Source organism: Amphiura filiformis, chromosome 11 (genome assembly GCF_039555335.1).
Source record: "Amphiura filiformis chromosome 11, Afil_fr2py, whole genome shotgun sequence".
In the NCBI taxonomy this organism is placed as follows: domain Eukaryota; kingdom Metazoa; phylum Echinodermata; class Ophiuroidea; order Amphilepidida; family Amphiuridae; genus Amphiura; species Amphiura filiformis.
This window is the reverse complement of record NC_092638.1, coordinates 25,160,802-25,184,085: the sequence shown is the minus strand read 5'-3', so window position 1 is coordinate 25,184,085 and position 23,284 is coordinate 25,160,802. Positions and strand designations below refer to the sequence as shown.

Genomic DNA, 23,284 nt, shown 5'->3' with positions numbered 1-23,284 from the left:
TTTGGTTGTCCGGTTGCCCGGGACAACTAAAAAAGTCGCCGGACAACCAAAAATACTGATTCGGTTGTCCGCCGGACAACCATAAATCTAGCCAAAAGTCACATTTGTAGGCCTACGGACAACCAAAAACTTAGACGGACAACCAGAAATTGTAATCTGGTTGTCCGTGGGACAACCATTTATTTTTCCTAAATTCGAACACTGATCATGAATAATAAGTATTCCTCAAGTGAACAAGTTTTTTTTCCCTTTAATTGGCACACTACACCAGGCACAAAAAGAAACTCGTCAGTTATATTCATCCTTGCTGTTCAATAACTTGATAATTTTGGATTATTCTGAAATATACATTTTGTTAATTAGACTTTGCTTTCTCATTTGACACCCTGTTCGTGAAAAACAAACAAGAATTGACCAAGATATGCGCCTCCAAAGCCTCAAACCCCAAAATCAAAAGTTGCATTTTCAACGATTTTCAATGGGAACGCATCGTTGTATTGCACACACACAAGCACCACGGGCCAATCAATAAAGCACACAGTGTAACAGGCACAATTGAATCGTTAAAATTGCAACTTTTCATTTTGGGATTTGAGAGTTTGAGGCGCATATCTTGGTCAATTCTTGCTCAATGTTCACTTAACAGGGTGTCAAATGAGAAAGAAAAGTCCAATTAACAAAATGTATATTTCAGAATAATCCAAAATTATCAAGTTATTGAACAGCAAGGATGAATATAACTGATGAGTTTCTTTTTGTGCCTGGTGTATATCCTGATGTATTGGCCTTGCCAATGTATCGGCCTTGCCAATGTATCAAGGTAAAGTTCAACTATCAAAACTTTGCCAAAAATTGGTACTGGATTATGATACATTGTAGGCTTCATCAGCCCTCAAGTTTATGATCCTTAACTCAGTTAATTTCAGCTTTTCTTGTTGGTAGCATCGATAGAGTAAATGACAGAATTGCTAATCTTGACAAAGAATTGGACTCCTTTTCAACTAGTTTAGTTATTGATAGTCGCAATTCTAACATAGAAGATGAGTATGCCTACCTTACTCCACAATATCAGCAGCAACCACAGAAAGGTGAGTTTACATTATAGCCTACTATCTTTATTACTGGGCTAATAATAACATTTCTATTTCCTCAGTTCTATTTTTTTATCAATCTGTCCATCAGATTTGTCAATCAGATTATACAGTAAGCCAAAGAATTAAGGTACCAGCTGTGTTCACCCCTGTCCCCTGTATATCCTAAATAAAGACAAATATATCAAAATTAAAACAAGCAGCCAATACCTGTACTCTTGGTCTTTAGCTCTGATATTAAGACCTTATTTGTTGAAATTGGTTTAGAATTTAAAAAGAAACAGTGATCTAAAACCTAATGAGGAAACAAAATCAAAAGTTGCACTTTTGTGTTCTAATCAATGAAAGCATGACGCTAGTTTTACATGCTTATCAATGAAAGCATGACGCTAGTTTTCTTTCATGAACGATTATTTGTGATTTTGTGTACAAATCAATAGGACATGCAATGGAGCAAACTGCAACTTTTAAATTGGCATCTTCCTTGGATTTTTGGATTGTCGTGTCTTTATTTCTTGAACAATTTCAACAAATGATGTCTTAAATTTGAGCTAAAAGATGCAGCTATTCGCTGTCGGTTCCAATTATGACATATATCTGTCTTTGTTTAGGATATTCTGCGAGTGAACATATAAACTGGTACCTTAATTCTTTGACTTACTGTAGTCTTGGACATGGGATGTTAGTACACCTTTGGGCAAATATTACAAATTAGAAATCCAAGAAAACTTGAGGGCATTGCTGTGGAGCAAATCACACATTACAGTTTTAATAAAAGCCAGTATTATAGGGCAGATGTTATGTGGCCTTAACTGAAAAAAAATAGTGTTTATCAGCTTTTGCATCCAAGGCTCAATCAAAGTAAGCAGATCTGGACCAGGAGCCACACATTTGGGAAAAACAGCTCCTGGTCCTGTGATTATCTAGTGAACCGGGAGCCATTTTAAATGGCTAAGAGTCATTTAAATTTCAATTGTGCACATTAAATAAAAAACCTACTATAACTACCAGGCTCTATTTGTAGAGCCAGGCTCATATGATTTTGGTGTGGACCAGGAGCCAAAATTGGGTAAATGGCATCTTGGTGCCTGCTTACTTTGAAGCTTGTTTGCATCTGAACTTGTCTTTATATTGTGCATCAATTTCACACATAACACTTTTGCCAGCATTGTGGTTGTGGTACCGGTATCTAACATTATTTCAAATATTTTATTATTTTCTTTCACAGTGAATCGTAAGTTGGTCCCATGACTCTTTTTAAATCTTGACAATATGTGGAAGAAAGGTTTAGTAAAAACTGATTGCAGTGCTGTGTCCTAGTTAAAAATAGAGTTCATTTCAATTGTCATTTTGCAAATCAGTCAAACAATTAACCAATCAATCAATCATTAAATCTTCAGGAAGAGAGTATGCTTATACATGAGGATTTTCTTGTGTTAAAAATGAATCTTTAGGTTTGCAAATAATGATATTTCTGAATTTTACTAGTATTTCTCTGAATCCATGTAACATTTGATAAACTTTTTTGGAGATTTCATATCTCAATTTCAAACCAGGGCTCAAAATAATATATTTTAATAATTTACTTTGAGCCCTGTTCATCAAATATTTGATCTCAAAATATTCTTGCATCCTAGATTTTCAGCCAGGCTTTGACTTTTGAAGAGAGCAAGAGTATTCACTCTCCTAAAAGGATTTTATTTGTCTCCGTAGTTGCACACAAGTTTTCAAAGCCAAAGCCTGATTTTGTGCTACTACTGCTTCTTTTTCTGTCCTCAGTAGAAATGGGCTATTCAGTTGAAATTCATATTCATACACCCAAATGGAAGACCTTAATCTCCCACACAGGGGCAGGGCGAATCCAGGAATTTTTGATAGAGGGCCCGGGGCGCTTTTTGGTTGATGACGATAAATGGTGGTGGTAAGGGGTTACCCCTCGAAAACTCAACGGATAGCCCATATTGTTTGCTGTTCATGGCCAAATTTGTTCATTTTTTGTATCTTTAAGTTAGGCCGGCGCCCTTTGCTAGTCAAAAAATAGAGGGGACGCACGCCGGCTGCGCCCCCCCCCCTTAAGTCCGTCCCTGGGGTATATATTGCATATGGTGTCACCCATTCAGGTAATCCTCACTGAAATTCACTCTCCCTCTGTGAGAGATTAAGGTCATGTCATCCAGGGGGGGTCTAGCAGTGGCTGCACCAGGAATTTTGAAGTGAATTTCAAGGGGGGGGGGGTCAAAATCAACAAATTTTGCGCAAAATTTGCTGCAAAAATGTTGCTTGTCGCTGCTACATGTGTCTCATTTCACATAATAGCTAGGAATAAATACCAGACTCAGTACACCGGTCGATCTTACCGTTTCCGATGTTGATTAAGATACTTCTTGCATCGATCCGAGATGCGGAAAAACCAATAGTCATTTTGTCCCACATAAATGAATAAATAACAAAAACCCCGATCCCCGAGTGGACTCACCCATTCGGTGACGCCACACACGATAATCACCTTATCCTCCTTGGTTTCTAGATGAGATAGACGTGTGGATTTTTCTTTACCAACGCTAAGTATCATTACGAACCAAAGGATTAGATATACAGTTTGTTTGTTACACTGAGGTAAAAACCAACCAGTATAGTCGCTAGGGAGATAGTTTTGACGACATTTTTCGGCTAGAAAAGTGACAAAAACGATCCAAAAACTTAGCTTGTATGTGTGTTTCCGTTCATATACGGGACACACGTTTTCAAAATGGCCGCCCTTAGGACGCCATTTTATTTTTGTTCTCACGTAAAACAACTATAACAGACTAGTAAGTTACAATAGATGTTTGTACAGTACTGTGTATACATGTATGGTGAGTGATTATCGCTATGTTTATGGTGTGCTCTATCGTTATATCTTTCAGTACGCGCCTGATGACGCCTTGAGTTACTGCTAAGAGTTCGGTGGGTTTCGAAGGACCAGCCTGACAAATCTTCCCCAAAAGGTTTTCAGTTTTTCATCCCTTTGTATATATATTTTTATATCATACCACTACATCAGCGTCAGCCACTGTGCGTGTGGGTCTGTTTATTGGGCTTGAGCTTGTGTTCGGGGGGGGTAGTGCTGTACGCTCCCCGATTACTACAATGTCAGGCCTTGTCAATCATGCCCTTCCCTTGTACCAGAGTGGGACCCGCATCCACTCTGCTACTCCCACAGGGATTGCTCTAAATCAAATAAGTGTGCTTCCTTTTGCATAGGCTTATCGGACATCCACTTGAGGATTTAGAAAGTAGCGCTTCGTTTAGGTCTTGACACAGACAGAAGGCGAAGACTAAGAAACAGAAGCCTACAGGTAAGATTGATATGGTAGGTACTAGCGAGGCAGGCAAGGGCCACGCTAAGGTAACCTCTGGGGCTCCGGTCCCGGGCAAGCAGGCGGACCCTCCGGGGACTGCTAAGCGAGCCCGAAGGCCTAGCAGCCAGCGTAAAAGCACTGACTTTACGTCTAAGCTAGTAGCAGGCAGCAGGGCGGTACTTGCCCTAACAGGCGAGTACCAGTCTACCAGTGAGATCTCTAGCGAGCTTCTTGCAGGTGGACACCCGTCTATTGCTGGCGAACAGCGGTCTAGCACCCATGAAGTAGCCGGCGACGGACAGTATGCCAAGGGTACCCGGGCTTGCCTGGGTTGAATCCTAGCATACAGCGTGCAGCGGACTTGCCTCGCCGGTCTGTAACGCGGCGTGCCAGTGGAACCCGGGCTTGCCTGGGTTGATCCACGCACGCAGCACGCCTTCGTTCCCGCAAGGGTCGAATGAAAACGCGTGCATGGGTTTAGCAGAGACGATACCGGGCTAACGCTTCAGGTGTAGTCTTAGCAGAACCAACTGGGGTTGTCACACGGCAGCGTTCCATGGTGGGACCGCCGAGTGATTCCCTGGGCCTTGGAATGGCTGCCGGCTGTCCTCCGGGACTGGCTAGCGGCTATACCGGGGGTGGGCTCGCAGTCTCTCACGGGACAGCGACCCAAGTGCAAACAGTGGCAGCTACCGAGGCGAGCTACGGCTTGACTGCAGTGGTAGCAACGATGCTCGCGCCCATAGCTGCCGTGAGGGTTCCGCCACACACAGCGACCTTAGGCGCGGCTCAAGAGGTTAGGGTAGGTAGTTTGAACAGCCTGGCTGATCAACAACCCACTTATGTCCTCGAGAGCCAGCAGAGCGTGGGTGATCCATTACAGTCAATGGGTCAATTACCCTCTTATGATCGATCACTATCTATTCAGCGGAGCATGGCTCCATTGATTGATACTGCCTATTCAGGTAGCGAGGTGACTGATCGAGGGTATACACGCTCAGCTACCCGTGATACTAGGCAAGCTCCTTTTAGCCAAGGGACAGCCAGTATAGCGGGTACCCATACACACGGCTTGATCCTCTAGCGGGAACGCTGTGAGGCATGGGTACAGTGGTGCGCAGGCGGGGAGCCCTACCGGGCACCTACGCTACAACCACGCAAGTACCGCAGTACTCGTCCTGGTTACCACAGTCTCTGTGGCAACAGGGGGAGGCGGTACTGGTACTGCCGTTCCATGGGGTTTCCCTGGTGGCGGATCCTTTCAGGGTCAGCTACCAACAGGGTATGCCCGTGGTATCCGCCGCAGGGTGGTTTCTTCCACGGTCTTCCACCGTGGCAAGTGCCGCCTAGCGTTGGGCAAGCAGTACCACCAGTTGTTACCCAACCAGGCGGCGAGTGGCTAACCCTGATACAGCTCAGGGTAGGCCGCACACTGCTATGGCTAGGCGACAGCAGCGAGAGCGTCGCGGATCCCGGGTGCTATAGCTAGCATCTCGGGGTCTAGCGGGAGTACTCCCTCTTCTGCTGGTGTTCAGTTGGCTAGCCACACGGTGGCGACACCTCCTGTCCACCTTCAGATGCCCGTCGTCAGATCTCTTCCTCATCAGAGAGTGAGTCAGAGTCTGAAGGCGAGGGAAAGGAGTCGGAAGATGAAACCAGTAGCGACTCACAGTCTGTTGAGACTGTGCAGCTAGCTTCAGGTATCCTTCCCCGCTTCCCGTGAGGAACTCGCTAGCAATGGTCTGCCTGCGGACACCGCTGAGGTGATGAGCCGTGTGGCCCAAGGTTTGGGCCTGGCTTTCTCTCAGGAGGAGTCCGTTCAGGAGGACCAGGGCATCTTTTCAGTAGGATGCCCAGCTAGCGCGTCCACACAAGGGTCGCCCGCACTTGCATTCCCGGCGGACCTCAAGGGTAGGGTTCGTAGGGCTGTCAGGCTCGCTGGAGCTTCGACGCCGCGTGCTTGCACGCTTCCACTGCGTGTTTCGCCGGAGGACTACGAAACCTACCCCAGGGTCCCTGACCGGGATCCAGACGTTGCCACGCGCCTGCCGCTAGCGGCCAAGGCGCCGGGTCGTTCTCCCCCAGTGGGAGGAGCTAAAGCTCATCGATAAGCGAGCACGCCGCTTATCAGAGTCTCTAAGCGTCGCTACCACGCTTGCCGAGCACCTCGGTAGGAAGGTAGCGACCTACCACGGGGCGACGTCGGACCTCTGCCGCGAGGTTAATCTGTTAGCGGTGCTAACAGCTAACCTCAACGAGAGTTCTATGGGCCTAGCCCATAGGATGTCATCTCGCCGCCGGAGAATGCCTGTCTGTCCCTCCAGTCAACTTACGGCTCCGACTTTGCTGATGCAATGAAGAAGTCAGACTCGGTGGGACAGGGGCTACTCTTTGGACAGGCCTTTTGCGCCACGGTTGAGGACCGGGCAAAGAAGGCCACCAATGAGCGCACCCTGAAGAAGACGGAGGCTGCCCTGACCAAGGGGCAGGGCAGTAAGGCGAAGAAGAAGCACAAGAAGAAGAAGTCTTCTAAGCGTTCTTCAGCGCCAGCTCCGGCTTCAGCAGGACGCCGCACCACAGACTACACCCGAGCCGAGGCTACTCCAGCACCTCCCAAAAAACTGGGAAGCGCAAGAGTAGTGCTGGACCAGTATGGCAAGCCCCCTAAGAAGAGCCGTTCTTCTAAGGGTGGCAAACCAGATCGGTCCTGAGGGCACGGCGGTCGACAGTCCATGCCGGCAGGCCTTGGACTTCCACAGGGATTCCCCTGTGGGCGGCCGCTGTGCATTACGCCCAGAGATGGCATGCCATCTCACCGGCGCCTGGGTATTGTCAGTGGTCAGTGGGGGTTACAGGCTGGAATTTACCAGCCACCCCTCGGCGCCTGCACGATTCAGAGGTCCACGGTAGTGCCGCCAGACGGCCCCCAGCGTCGGGCACTACTGTCAGAGGTCACTCAGCTTCTCACGAAGCAGCGATTGTCCGGTCTACCCCCTTTCACCAAGGGTTTTGGAGCACGTTTTTCTGGCTCCAAAGAAGACCGGCGACTGGAGGCCCATTCTGAACCTCAAGCCGTTGAGCAGAGTTCATCAGGCCCAAGAGGTTCAGAATGGAGACTCGCCGGTGCTAGCCTGCCCCATCAAGGGTATGTGGGCGGCATCGCTAGATCTCTCGGACGCATATCTGCATGTTCGATCGCACCTCAAGATCAGAGGTTTCTACGCTTCAAGGTACAGGGTCAAACTTACCAGTTTCGATGCCTGCCATTCGCTTGTCCACCTCCCCAGAGTGTTTACACTCCTGGTCAGAAGCGGTGGCAGCGTACCTGAAGCGCAGGGGAGTCAACATGTGTTGCTACCTGGACGATTGGTTCATTTACGGACGCACCCCACTGGGGACACAGTGTCTCGTGGAGTTAGTAGTCCGGACGGTGCGGGACCTGGGATTTCTGATCAACGTCAAGAAATCCAACGTGGTCCCGACGGAGACACCACTATTCTTAGGGGCCCAGATCAACCTCAAGGAGGATCGCGGCGCCCTCACCCGAGAGGGTGACGAACATGGCGAGGTGTGCCCGACTCTTGGCGAGTCAGAGGAGCACCCGCTGTGGCATGGATGAAGGTTTTGGGCCTTATGGCCAGTATGGTAGACCTCGTGCCGCACTGCCGCTTTCACATGAGGCCTATACAACTACACCTTCTAGCCTTTTACAGGCCCAGTCGTCACCCAATATCCCTCGCGGTTCGATGTCGGAGATCGCGCGAGAGGAACTCTGGTGGTGGACCCATCAGCCCAATTTGACTCAAGGTGTCAGGTTCCTGCACCAGCGGTCGCCACGTAGTGACGACCGGAGCGTCAAAACTGGGCTGGGGGGCCACATCCACGGGACTCAGTCTCGGGCCTATGGTCGGCCACGGAGGCGGAGTTCCATATCAACCTTCTCGAACTTTGGGCAGTGGAGAGAACTCTCCAGCATTTCGAGAAGGTGATCGTGGGATCTCATATCGTTGTCCAACCAGGACAACACAACCGTGGTGGCCTACCTCAACAGACAAGGGGGCACAAGGTCACCACGGTTGTGCCTGCACGCACTACGCCTGATAGGGTGGTGCAAGGCCAGGCAGATTACGTTGAGAGCGATGCACATAGCGGGAGTCACCAACATCCTCGCGGACGATCTGTCACGAGGAAAGGTGTCGGGACCTACAGAATGGTCCCTTGCTCCGCAGGTCGCCCAGGCGATCTTCGAGGTGATGTACCACCCCTCGATAGATTTGTTCGCATCTCATCGCAATCATCAGCTGCCGGTGTACTGCTCGAGGGTCGCAGACCCACAGGCATTCGCCGTGGGCGCTCTGTCCGTGAGACTGGGGAGGAATGACTGCTTACGCTTTCCCCGATCTCGCTACTCGCAAGGGTGGTGACCAAGATCGGGAGGGAGGATTGCAACGTCATTCTGATAGCACCGTTCTGGCGAAACACCTGTGGTTTCGACCGATGGTGGATCTACTAGCGGCACAGCCGCGAAAGTACTCCCCGAAGTTACCAAATCTACTCCGGATGCCCGGAGGAGAGGTACCAAGTCTACCACTAGAGCACCTGCAGTTAGCTGCATGGCCCTTATCAGGAAGCGTGCGGCGGAGGGAGGCTTTTCATCAGAAGCTGCTTCTCTCATCGCCGGGGTAGACGAGAGTCTACCCTCCGCACGTATAGTCAGCGTTTGGCTCCCTACTACGCATGGTGCGATGAGAGAAATACATCTCCCACTAGAGCCTCTGTGCCTCTAGTGGCAGATTTTCTGACAGAAAAGTTCAGGTCAGGACTTCAGCAGGCAGCGATAGCCAACTATAAGTCAGCCATTCTCTCGATTCATCGAGGATTCAAGACGGGTCGACTATCAATTCAGATGGGTCCCTAAGTCTTCTTCTCGACGGTATGTTCAACGAGCGCCCGCCCGGAAAGGAAGGTGGTCCCTCCATGGGACCTCAACACAGTCTTGGAGTATATTAAGGGTCCCCTTTTGAGCCCCTGTCAAAAGCGACCCTTAAATACGTCACTCTTAAGCGGCCTTTCTTCTGGCGTTGGCCGGACGGCGCTGCTCAGAGTTGCACGCAGTCTCTGAAGTCAGCCTCCGTATTTACTAACAACGTAGCGACGCTGTTTCTTCGCCCGGATTTCCTTGCAAAAAATGAGCGAAGTACATTCCGACACTCGCCCTCTTCCTCCCCAGTATTGGGCAGGGTTCGTCAATAGCCGAAGACAGGTTGTGGTGCCCGGTGAGGGCGCTACAGCACTACCTTGGCCGAACACAGACCTTAAGAGGGGCTCATGACCGCCTATTTATCACTCACCCAGAACCGCACGGTCCAGCCGCTAAACAGACTCTGGCACGGTGGCTGGTCCAGGTGTTGGTGGACTCGGCGGCGGCAAAAGACGCCCGCCCCAAGGCCCACTCAACCAGATCTATCTCATCTTCGTGGGCCTACCATAGGGGGGTCCCCATAGAAGAGATTTGTCAGGCTGTGTCTTGGAAGAACCCGTCGTCCTTTTCCACGGTTTACTACAAAAGCGTAAACCAGCGACCAGGCGATAAGTTCTCCAGGGCTATTCTGCGGAGATAATATGGTGGTTGGGTATCAGGTGTTTGGCGGACAATCAGAATTCCAACATGGTAAGAACCAGTGTTTCTATTCTTAACCACTGAACTTTCAGTTCAGGGGTTTTTGTCTGTTCACGTAGTCTTTCTGTTTCCGGCCGTGAGGGGAAATAGTTTGACCTCGCGATTACCATGCTACCCACTCTCCGATCCTTATCAGATGCTGGCCAATCTTGTACCTCCATCCGTCGGTTACTTGCTAGATCGATCTTTCAGATGTTGATGCAAGAAGTATCTTAATCAACATCGGAAGCGGTAAGATCGACCGGTGTACTGAGTCTAGTCCCAAACAAAATGTTTGGTAGACTCATAACCGGTCGCGATCTTACCTTTCCGATATTGATTATCCCGGACCCGGCCGCCCCTACAAGTTTGGCGGTAGGGGCTGCCCAAGTCGGATAAGGGGTGATTATCGTGTGTGACGTCACCGAATGGGTGAGTCCACTCGGGGATCGGGGTTTTGTTATTTATTCATTTATGTGGGACAAAATGACTATTGGTTTTTTCCGCATCTCGGGATCGATGCAAGAAGTATCTTAATCAACATCGGAAAGGTAAGATCGCACCGGTTATGAGTCTACCAAACATTTTTGTTTGGGACTAGACTCATCTCAAGTGGAGGTCACTTCAGATCATACCCAAGTCACATGGTTTACGAATACAGAAAGCATTCCTTAACCATGTGACTTGGGAATAATTTGAAGATACCTCCACTTGGGGTAAGTCTGGCATTTAATCTTAGCTATTATGTGAAATGAGGGCTATCTTTTAGAATACCCTACCATTTTTTACATTCACAGTGTATGTGTATGGGTCGTTCATAAAAGACCCCCATTGAAAATCTACAGTGGTAGGGTATTCTAAAAGAAATCCGAAATGAGACACAGCACGGACAAGTGCATCGTTTTGATATGGATCGATGTACACATTTTCACAATTTTGGGTTTTTACTGAGGGGGCAACAGGGGGGCAGATTTCTGACTCAGACTGGGGCATCTCCCACATGCCCCCCCCCCCACGTGGTGCCGCCACTGGTGTCCAGTGTATGGATTTTGACTGGAATACATGTAGCCCACTAGAAATTTTCAGCCATGAATCAAACTAACAAACATCATTCATTCCATTACTTCATTATCCTATTTCTGTAAGCTGTAAGTACTGATGATGATGTTGAGTTCCCAAATGATGCCTTTGCAAACTTGAGTGAGACTAAGTTCTCCTCATCCTGTGAGTATGATGGGTATATGAACAAAGGAGACTAACTTCAGTCATGGACTTACTTGGGACTAGTCTAACTAAAGAGAACCTATATTTGTTCACAAGAATGTCAAAGATGATAAAAAGTTGAAGCAATGTTGTGAGATTTGCTCAAGAGGAGGTCCTCATGCAGTTTTTTGTATAAAAATTTTGCAAGGCCTAATATGGTCTTGTACTTTCATACAATTTTTTTTTCAAATATTGTGGGATTGCAAGATTGACCAACCATTCAGATTCTAATAAACATATGTGTCCATCCATATCAAAATGATGCACTTGTCGGCTGCTACATGTTATGGAATGTTCTCTGTATTCCTAAATCATGTGACTTGGGGATGATTTGAAATGACCTCCACTTGAGATGAGTCTGGTATTTTATTTATTTGTATTTATTCCTAGCTATTATGTAAAAAGAGACACATGTATGTAGCAGCCGACAAGTGCATCATTTTGATATGGACAGACACATATTTTATTCATGATCAAGACAGAGGAAAGAAATAACATCTTCATAGCTCATTTGACCTCATTAGTTCAGATCAAGATTAAAAGTACATGAATCATATATCTGACATCCCCTTTTATTATCATTTTATGAAAAAAAAATAAAAATCTGAATTTGTCAGAAATTGTATAGTATTGCTTTAAAAGGGACATTCAGTGATTTTGACCCATGAGAAATATATTGTTTTAAAGCGATACAGTAGTTGTAACCCTTTTCAAGAGAAACTATCATAATATTTATAAAGCCTTTCATGCCTTGCTGTGATCACAATTGGTAGTTCACTTTATATTTTGGCAAGTCTGTGTAGACCAAAAATGAGAAACTAGTACATTTCTTGCACAACATAAACTCATGGTTTACATACTGCATTAGTTTTTATCTTGTCTTTGTCTTGTTCCCCACACCAAGTTCAAGTTGGTATACCTGGCTCGAATCTTTCTATTAACATAAACTCTGTCACAGAGCAATAATTAAATGACTAAATATGAGGGGCAAGGTACGGAAGGGCTAAGTAAAATTATCTGGGTTCTGATCATTTTCACCAAAGTTCTTATAATATTATACTTTTACGCATTATAGGTTTACCACTTTCTTTTGTTTTGTTTGTTAAATTAGAACCTAGAGCATGTGCTACAATCAGCTTCATAAACTTATCAAATTATAAAATGCGTAAACTTTAAGTTGACCATCTTTCAAAATCTCTGAATGTCCCTTTAAATTGTTTTAGTATTTTATTTTGTTTATCAGGTTGCCAGACTTGCACCCATTAAGCCCAAAACTGAAGTTAGTTGCTCTCTTTGAGTACTACCCAAAAGTGTGTTCACCCAACACAGACGTAACATGCTTGATTGTTATTAATTATCACAATTAACTGTGGCCTCAGAAGCATTTAGGAATCACTACATTTATTGGAATGCAGTGGCATATAAACCTTCTGCAAACCTAAAATGTATAATTTTGATGTGAATCCTCTACATACATTTATTGGGTTTTTATTTTGAATCTAAGTGTTGTAAGCTAAGCAAATTTGTGAGAATCAGATCACAGACCCTAGAAAGAAGGGGACTGTGGTTAGATGATATGCCTTTTGGTGAGCACCAATGTGACTAAATGCCTATTTTGGCATTGTCATGAACCTTTCTAACATTTGTGTGCACATGCATGCATTGGGCTATTCCATTTAAAATCCACACTACCCCTGTGGAAGATTTTATATTTTAGCTAAAATCTGTCACAGAGGGCATATCAATTTTGGATAGAATAGACAATTAGGTAACTTCCATTTGAAATACTCACTCCAGTTGTGGAAGATATAGGTAAAGCCAAAATACAGGGGGAGTATGGGTTTTAAAATGATTAACTCTAATGAATTACATTCGAAATTCATACTCCCCCTGTGGAAGATATTTCCAAAATCTTCCACAGGGGTAGTGTGGATATTAACTGGAATAGCCCTGTGCTGAGGCACTTACTATTTTTGTGTATACATGCATGACTAAATATCACAGTACCACAAAATAATTGGAGGCACTCACTAAATAATAAACTGAAAGTGAGTGAATGGGATATGTTTGGCCACATTGACCCTCATTTTTCAACTCCCTGTCATCAAATGCAACCCCTTTTTTTGGTCTTACTGAACTCCTCACTCAATGACTCCCTTTTTTGTTTTTCTGTCACCAAGACCCCCTTTTTCAAGAATTTTTGACAAATTTCTGATAATCAGAACATCCTTGTTACTTCCAAAATCGAGTGTCCCCCGGAGAATCGACCCTTGGCAATGTCATCTCAAAATTAGGTTCTACACATTTCATAATGTATGCTTTGGTTACCATAAGCTTTGCAAAAGCTTCTGGTATGTACAAAACTTGAAAAATAGCAAATGCACTTTTTGCACATGTGTTTGCAGGTATAACCTCGTTTTGGTAGCAAGATCATGGCAGATCCATGCAAAGGGGGAACACATCTCCTCACCCTGTCAGCAATATATACAGGGCCGTAGCAAGGTTGTAAAATGTGGGGCGTCCATGATAAATGCGGGGCGGCCAAAATACAAATATAGGCCCAAATTGAAATAAAGATATAAAGAAAAACATAATAAATTTCTCAAAAAGTGGGGCGGCCATGGCATCCCCGGCCTCCCCGTTTGCTACGGCCCTGAATATATAAATATGCACATACAAGAATAATATATGCCAATTTTTCTCCCTAAACAAATGTTGTTAGCAAAAAGTGCACCCTCCATTTCAAGCATTATACTGTTCAAAGTATCATGTATCGTTCCAGAAGAGAAAATTTATATGCTACACTTTTACTAACCTTTTACTTTTTGAACCCTCCAATCTTATATTATTAGCTAATATTATTTCTTCTCATCAAACATTATGTAACCATTCTCTCCCATTCTTTCATATTGCTAATATTTAACTCTTGTTAACCTAAAAGTTTACCATGGTTGCACAGTAATTTGATTCACAATAATTTCACTTTTGTGTGTTTGATGTTTAATTTTTCACCCACAGCTAAAGACTCCAAAGAACGCACTCAGTTTGCTGGTATATATGCTGTCAAATCTAGTAAGCAATAATAGTACAGAATTTATGAAACCACTTAATTTTAAGGACAGTCAATGATTGTGTACAATTTGTGCAAAACTCAAGAAGCCTTAATCCGGGGGTCACTTACTATAACCATATCAGGCGGCGGATGACATGATCGAGCCAGCAACTTGTGAAACCGCCCGGCCGTATGGCATTTTCCAATATACTCGGTTAGTTTTGTATTTATATTATTTATCAACATAGGCCTATTTGTTTGTGATATTTCAAGCGTTTTAAAATTTCAAAATAATCCCATTCAATTACATGGTTGACAATGAAAATTTACTGAATTTAGAGAATGCAATGCGGCCACCACCTGAACCATATGTCATGCTATGTACCCCGTCCAAAAACATGTCTGAAAGCACTTAATTTTAAGAACAGTTAATGTGTACAATATGTGCAGAACTCAAGAAGCAAATTGTATCGGGGAGTGTCACTAAATGTCATGCTATATACACCTCTTCCAAGAAAAATGTCTAATAGAGGTCTATTTTCACCATGCTTCATCGACATCTTTTTAGTGGTACTTTTTCAGAAGGTAGCTCTGTCCCTGTGTAGGGTCTATTACAGCCATTTGAATCCTTCTGATGTTTTATTGTTTGGCTCCAAACAAAGGATTTGCAACGGTGTCCTTCACCGTAGTTATGGCGGAGTGCAGTCCATTCAATCAAATGTTGTCATCAACCTATTTGATCGTAGTGCAGGGTTGTGTGTGAGACAAACTGTCATGGTAGATTGCAATCATGCTTTTGTTGAATGTATTTGAGTAGTCCGCCATATCTACGGGATGATACGTCACATGCAAGGCCTCTATTAGACCTATTATTTTGTGGTGACTTTTAAGTAAACAATTCTTATGCGATTTGCATTGCAGTCTCTCTCTCCCTCTCTCTTATTTTTCTCTGTGCATTTTCGTCTCTGGTGCCTGTCTAAAAGAAGAATAGAGGGTATAAAATTGTTTCCCTGTTGATGCCATTTAGGGTATTTTTATGTGTTACATCATTTGGGGTGCAAAATTGGTTATATAGGTGATACGACATTGAAGGTGCATATCCTAGGTGGTAGCATTTCCTAGGTGGAAGAAAGAAAAACTTTAACATGTTTAATAACCATTTATTGCAATAAGCACTAAGCACAGTACAGATCTACACAATCTAACCATGGCTAATAATTATTAATGTGTCACTTGCACCCATCACTATTATATTGTAATAACTTGAAAATATTAAAATGTATCTGTATGTTAATTTACACTGTTGTTTGAAATTTACCACTTGTAAGAAAGATTGAAGACAGATTTGAGGTGTGTTTACTAGTAAATAACTAGATTTTATATTAAAAAGTTACTATCAGACAAGTATGGGAGCTGTTGTAAGTATCGCAGACATGCAGGCATACACACACCTGTAAACACATCCTGTTTGTAGATACCTGCAAACGAGGACCTCATTCTGCATACGATTTAATCCTATCTAACCGAGGACACACACACCTGATTTCAATCTACACACCGTGGACCACATAGACACACACATCTGACAACTTACTATCCAACCGTGACCCGTCCAGACCCCCTCAATGTGGACCACTTTTAAATGTTTTTTTACATTATTTGCGTTGTCCTGGTTATAGTCTGCAACCATGGACGTCTGGCCGTTGCAGGTGTGTCCACGTTTGTGATGTGTGCATAGAGAGAGTGAATGTCAGAGAGAATGAGACAGGTAGACAACATTTGCATACAGGAAATTTGAATAGTGACACATGGAATGTAAATAATTGTGTTTCCTTAAAAATAAAATAGTCAAAATTATTAGGCCATAAATTAGTGGTACCATCGCTCATTGCTGCCTAGCACCTTCTGAATATTTTAGAGAATGATCACAATGAGGGCTTAGAGCCAGAAGTAGCTATGTCCACAATTACATGTTACTCATTTCGGCAGCAAATGGACGGTTAATTCTGCGCTCTATAATATAATGTAAGTGACTTTGGGGTATGTACATGGTCACTTGCGTCTAAGTAACCATGCTAACTGTTTAAGTGACCATGCATATATTCACTAAAGTCACTTGCATTTATTATGGAGGGCAGAATTAACCATCCATTTGTTGCCGAAAATAATGAGTAACATGTAATTGTGGACATAGCTATTTCTGGCTCTAAGCCCTCGATAATATTATACTGAATAAACTATTGCTTGTTGGCAGCATATCTGATTATAAAACCTAGCCTTGTTAGATTGAAACAAATAAATGATGTTATTCCTTTTACAGCCCTTCTTGCTGATAGCAATTTGACAAAAACCAAACATCTCACCACAACAGAATCCAAGAAAAAGGTAAGAATAAGATGATTATTGCCATGATCTGTGGCGGCACCAGGATTTTTTTTTGGGGGGGTGAGATAAAATCAACACATTTTGCACAAAATCAACAATTTTTGCAAAAACTTACTGTAAAAAGTGAAAATGTTTGTAATTTTGGGTTTTTGCTGGGGGGGGGGGGACAATAGTACTGACTGAGGGGATTGCCCCCCCCCCTTGAGCTGCTACTGGCCATGATGGAATTATTTTATATTTTAGTGGGGATTTTTGAGTGTGACAAAGTGTCACACAAAGTGAACCAAAGTGACATGCCTTTGTCAATTTAGTGCAAGAAGGTTACATCTAGCTGCCATTATAACTGCCAGGAGTCATATGAGATGTGTACAATATAGAATGCAGAAATTGCTATTGCAGATATGGGCTTGCACCTGCCCCTCTACAGTAAGCCAAACAATTAAGGTACCAGTTATGTTCACACCTGTATATCCTAAATAAAGACAAATATGTTGATATTAATGTAATGGGCATAAAAACGGATTTGATGTACTTTGTCAAGTTTTAAAATAGAAAATGTATCCAACTTTATTTGGTCTTATTTCTTTCTTCAGGCTGCCAAGGAAAAGCCGACAACCAAGCCAAAGTTAGTAGAGGTGAGTATATATTATATAACTCATACAACATTTTCTTGTCATTTGATTGGCCAGTTGCTATTGATTATTTCTGTTATTTATACCGGCCAGCTGGATAAGGACCATTGCACTGACGCAAAGCTACCATAGCAACGCTGACAGACGTGCTAGCGTATAGCCCTAGGTTTCCACCGCAATTCGCCAATTATAGGTGTGGGTGTTGCTTCTAAAATAAATATACATTTAGATATTTTTTAATTTTTTAATTTATTTTGTTTTCCTGGTGATTTATAAAATTAAGTGGAAGAAAGGAACTTAAATTTGAGAAATAGAAAATAAATATTGAATGTTTTTATTTGTTCAATGGAAAGAATATTTCCATTCGGTGAAATGAACTGTTCCATTCAACTCAGCAAAGCCGCGATGAATGGATGCACATCGTGTACACGTTCGACTAATATTTCTATCGTAATAATAAAAAGACAGTTCCTGCGGTTTATTCAAAATCTCGGATTTTGACAAACTACAAGTCTTGATTTTTTGCAGGGTATGTTAGTTTACTAAAGTACAATCTATATAACAATCGTGTAAAAAACAGAATTTTGAAAACTATTGAGGGCATCCTCCTCAGCAAATGTCATAATATGGCTTAAAGGCCATAGCAAAAACAAGCATAGGCCTAATTAGCATAATAAATAGCCCAAATAGATGTGAGATGGGATGTTTCTCTACTGTATACCACTTCATTCATTGTAAAACAGTTTAGACTAGTGGCAAATGGTGGTCATAGACCACAAACCTAGCTGGGCGTGTTGGTGTTGGTGGAGGTATCTGACCCCTGCAAAATGTTCCAAAAATGTTCCCCTGGTTATGAGGTTTGTTGTCACCGAGTTTGAGTCCCGTACTCCTTACAGATGTCCAGATAATGAAATTCTAAGATTTGGCCCCAGGTGACCTTTGACCTGACCCCTGCAAAGTGTTCCAAAATGTTCCCCTTGGCATTAAGCCCCGTACCCCCTACAGATGTCCAGAAAATGCATTTCTAAAATTTGACCTCTGCATGACCTTTGACCTGACCCCTGCAAAATGTTCCCCTGGTCATGAGATTTGTTGTCACTGAGTTTGAGCCCCATACTTCTTACAGATGTCCAGAAAATAAAATTAAAAGGTTTGACCCCAGATAACCTTTGACCTGACCCCGGCAAAGTTTTCCAAAATGTTCCTTTGGTCATTAAGTTTGTTGTCAGCGAGTTTGAACCTCGTACCCCTTACAGATGTCCAGAAACTGCATTTCTAAAATTTGACCTCTGCATGACCTTTGACCTGATGCCTGCAAAATGTTCCCCTGGTCATGAGATTTGTTGTCACTGAGTTTAAGCCCCATACCCCTTACAGATGTCCAGATAATGCAATTGTAAGATTTTACCCCCTTAATGACCTTTGACCCCAATTCCGTGTGCAAGTGATGGGCTCTGGGTAAAGCCGATGCACATGTGTAAGTGACGTCATTGTGCTATGTAATATGTGGCAGAAGAAGCATTTTGAAGGTATTTGGTTATATACCAAAAATGCCCCTTTAATGACCTTTGATCCCAATTCTGTTTGCAACCTATGGGCACTGGATATAGCCGATACATATGTGCAAGTTACGTAATTGTAGGGTGTAACATGTAGGAGGAGAAGCATTTTGAAGTTTGTTGCCAGAAGAAGAAGAAAGAAAGAAGAATCGGAGAGCATTACAGTACCTAGCTGGGGGGTGTAAACCCCCCAGCTAGGTAAACAGTGTGCAGAAACTGTTTAAAAAACTTTTCAGGATGTCAAAAAGTTTGAAAACAAACAAACAACAAAACTTTTCTGGAACTTTCAAATTAGAGTAGGTATTCTTTTGTACAGTAAAACAAAAAAACAAACAAAAACATGTTTTTCCATATTGTCCAGATTAGGGTTGGTCAGATAAGGACAATTAAACAACTCTTTTTTGCTTTATGCAGCAAAATGCACTGATCATTTCAAAGAGACTTAAACATTTTTTTTCACAGCTACATCAATATCCTGGATACGATGCAGCTAAATTGACTCCCTTGCCAGTGGCAGACACAATGGTTATACTCAGAACAGTAACAGAAGCACAGGATGGTCTGTCAAGGAAAACACATTACAAGATAGAGTTTAAGAGGTTGTTTACTTCCAAGATGTCTGAAGCAGTAGTGGCGGTAAGATTCTGTGATTTAAGCAGACAACTAGCAAACATTTATTCAGCCATAATCAGTTCTGTGGCGTAGATTTCTTTTTGACATTGGGGAGATGGGGTTGGAAAAAATTTATTGAAATATAGTGAATCCGGCACCTTTAGGCGACATAATAAGTATATGGTACAAATGCGTGTGAAGCACGAACAATTTTGCCATTTTGAAGCTAAACTGATGAAATATTGTGCAAAAGTGTAAAAAATTTGGGCTTTGGGGGTTAAATGGCCAAATATGAGGTTAATTTGGTCAGAAACCCCACATACAGGCGTCAAAATTAGGGGGGGTGATTATATGGACCATCCCCCTGGCAAAATATTGGGGGGGGGATTGGTTGGACCTGTCGCACTGAACAAGAATGTTTTTTTCCTTTGCAGGATACCTTCTGGTGGTTCTTTCTTCAGAGATACCATCCAAGCAAAATTGTCCAGGAGAAGATCTTCAACCGTGTGGCTCATAATTATGTCAAGTTGACGTTGTTTGCAAAGCATCCAAAATACAGAGATGTCTTCCTGAAGGTAAATGCTTTTTTAATTAAAAAGGTTGAAAGTTTATATTATGATTACATAATTTAAACATACCTGATGCAGTCATCCATTTAAGTAATTGATTTTTTTAATTAAAATGGTTGAAAGTTTATATTATATTGAACAAAGCTAACCATTTGAGCAACCTATCATTCACAGCCAAGAATGGAATGTTGCAGCAGAGAACCAATATTTCTGTAGGAAACTAAAAATATAAATTTGTCGCAAGTAGAAAAGTGAAATATATTCGGTAGAATTCCATTTACAAGTATATATGCCTCTAAAATGAGTGGTTTTTGGGTGTTTTTTTACAAATGAGACAAAAGGCAGACACCATCCACAACATTATTTTGAGTTTGAGCAACTATTACTGATACAGGTGGCTGTACAAATTATATTTGTAAGACCAATCTATAGTATTGTAATGCTTTTGTGGACAGTGTCTGCCTTTAGTCTCTTTGGTAAAAAAAACCCACTCATTTGGAGGCATATATGCTTCCCGGGATATGCTTGTAGACAGAATTCTAGGCTATACTGTGTTTATCAACCTGTGATACTGTCATTTGACTCTGAAATATTTCAAAAATCACCCTAGTTCCACTTTATCAGTCTTACAAAAAGAGGTCATTTTATGACAAAATTACAGAAACAAAGGAGTTTGTCAAATATCTGTGTGTGATTAATTTAACATTCTAACATTTTCTTTCTTACAGAGTTTCCCAGATCTGCTTGCCCAAAGTATATACTGTGCCTTCTGTGCTGCTTTCCCTAACTCATGGCGACAGTTTGATGATAAGTTCAAATCTGACCTTTGCACTTTGACCCACCAGTGGATTGTGGGTACAAGACCTATGCCAAATCTATGGGAAAACTGGAATATGACAATACTGGAACCAAAGGATATGAGGAAAGAGGTTTTGATGAAGAAAGATTCAAAGAAAAGTAAGAAGTTTTGCAATTTGTAAAAGCATATTGCGGGTTGAGAACCAGAAAGCCTTAATTTAAAGTCTTCTGGTTCTCAACCCTCGCATGGACATGTTCATGCAAAATGATTTTATCTCTCACCAATTTTGACCTTGTTGAAGTACAAGTACAATAAAAAAAAGGGGTGTTTAGAAAAAGTCTCCAGCAATATTAAAGTAAAGGAATTCTGTAGCATATTAATTTACATGTACAGTAAGTACTTCTGTTTATTCCCATATCAACAATTCTCTTATATTTTTATAATTCAGAAATCTGTGCTGCAGTTTTCTTTTGAAATCATACACTTTCTGAATTTTAGGTGACAAATGGATCTTCATTTGATAGAAATCCGAGTATATGAATGACTTTTCAAATGATGATGATGATGATGACGAAAATGACAATAGTGATGAAGATGATGGTGATGATGATGATGATGATGACGACGACAATGACGATAGTGATGTTGATAATGATGGTGATGATGATTAAGCCAAAAAAGGTTTGTCTCAAAGCTTGCGCGCGCATTGTAAAATCGCACGATTTGAAAAAAAGAAATGCAGAAAAAAACAATTCCGGAAAAATTGGGCGAAAATCAGATTTTTCACCTCAAAATACCATAAAAATACCAAGTCAGGAATTAAAAAAAAAAAACGCTTTTCGCATTTGTTTTCAAACCACTCGTGAGCTTTGAGACAAACCTTTTTTTGCCTTATGATGATGATGAGGAGGAGGAGGATGATGATGGACACTCAAAAATTAAGCACCAGTATCCACTTTGAGGTGCTCATGGTGCTTTGAAAGAATAACTAACATACATTGTGATACGTACATAAACAATGCAGGCATAAACAATGCTTGCAATCAGCTTGGATCTGATTGAATATGGCTGACAACTATCCTTTATAACTTTTCTACTTTTCAGAGGGTCTTTTGAACTTGGACTTCACACAAGAACCAGGCTCAACATCCACCTCCCAAATAGGAATCAACCTCAAAGGAGGACCTTTGTCCAAAAACAAATCAAGAACAAACAGCATCGCCTCAGCATCATCCACTTCCCTGGGTATCACACCTCTTGACTCGGATATCAATTCCATAGCAGCAGTTGCCCAAGCACAAGGCAGCAGCGGTGCACCATCAAAAACAAAAGGTCCTCTTGGAGCTGGTAAAGCAAGTAATCTTAAAGCTAGTAACCTTCACCCGATTAATGAAGTGATGTCAGAATCGTCATACACTGCCAATGATTTGTCGTCAACTTCAGAGGACTCCAAAACTTTGCCTGTAAAAAAGTTGGAAAAGACTCAAAAGAAGGATGGGAAAGCTGTTGGGATGAAATCTGAAAAAGATAGTAATGGTGTCACTATCAAATCTAGAAATGTGTCGAATATGAGCGTAGCTAAGTCTTCATCGCTGATAGGGTCAAAGGTCAATGGAAGAAAGAAGGTGGAAGTAAGTTGAATATAAGGATAAATGTAGTGATCACTCAAATCATGTTAGGCATACAAAACTGTTGCCGGATATGTTTTGCTCAGTTTGCGTTGGACGAACCATGGCCTAGAAGCAGCATATATTATACAAATATTGACTGCTCTGAGGGGCATGGTTAAAATTATAGGCCCAAGGTGATCTCAAAACCATGCTATGACCCAGGCGCAGCCGAGGGTCATAGCATGGTTTTGAGATCACCAAGGCCTATAATTTAACCATGACCGAATAAAGCAGATCAATATTTGTTTTATATACCAATTAATATAGATTTTGTCATCTGATTGGTTAAAAGGCCTATTTTATTGTTCATATTAGGCCAAAAGTTACAAAGAAAGTTTTTCGTTATGAACCGATCGCGTTACCTCAACTGGCTGGCAGCGTTGGCGCGTGCGTGCGTAATGCTTGAACACGCCATCGCCATGCAGCGTAGAGTTTGATCGGGGACCACACCGCGATATGAAAATGACTATGCCGGGAATAGTCTTTTAAAAGACTATTGCCGGGAATAGTTAAAAGGAGGGCATAGCTAATTCAATGACTGCACTTTTAACCAATCAGATGACAGGAATCTATATATGAGGTATATAAAATGGGCTATTCAAGTTGAAATCCATACCCTAATCTCCCATACAGGGGTGTAGAACTGTAGATG

The 23,284-nt window shown here is 42.6% G+C and overlaps 1 protein-coding gene across 3 annotated transcripts in view; it reads left to right on the top strand.

Moving 5' to 3' along the window:
- The window catches only part of LOC140164616 (protein FAM227A-like), a 38,328-nt gene that overhangs the window by 2,152 nt on the left and 12,892 nt on the right, over positions 1-23,284 (top strand). Inside the window, exons 2-9 of one of the 3 annotated variants that reach the window (XM_072187944.1) lie at positions 927-1,088; positions 14,373-14,426; positions 16,727-16,791; positions 17,385-17,426; positions 19,445-19,618; positions 20,029-20,169; positions 20,892-21,120; positions 22,067-22,593. In XM_072187944.1, coding sequence (XP_072044045.1) covers positions 927-1,088; positions 14,373-14,426; positions 16,727-16,791; positions 17,385-17,426; positions 19,445-19,618; positions 20,029-20,169; positions 20,892-21,120; positions 22,067-22,593 — 1,394 coding nt within the window. Of the gene's footprint in view, positions 1-926; positions 1,089-11,237; positions 11,316-14,372; positions 14,427-16,726; positions 16,792-17,384; positions 17,427-19,444; positions 19,619-20,028; positions 20,170-20,891; positions 21,121-22,066; positions 22,594-23,284 lie in introns of all 3 variants that reach the window. The other 2 variants (XM_072187943.1, XM_072187945.1) reach the window with 2 other exon arrangements.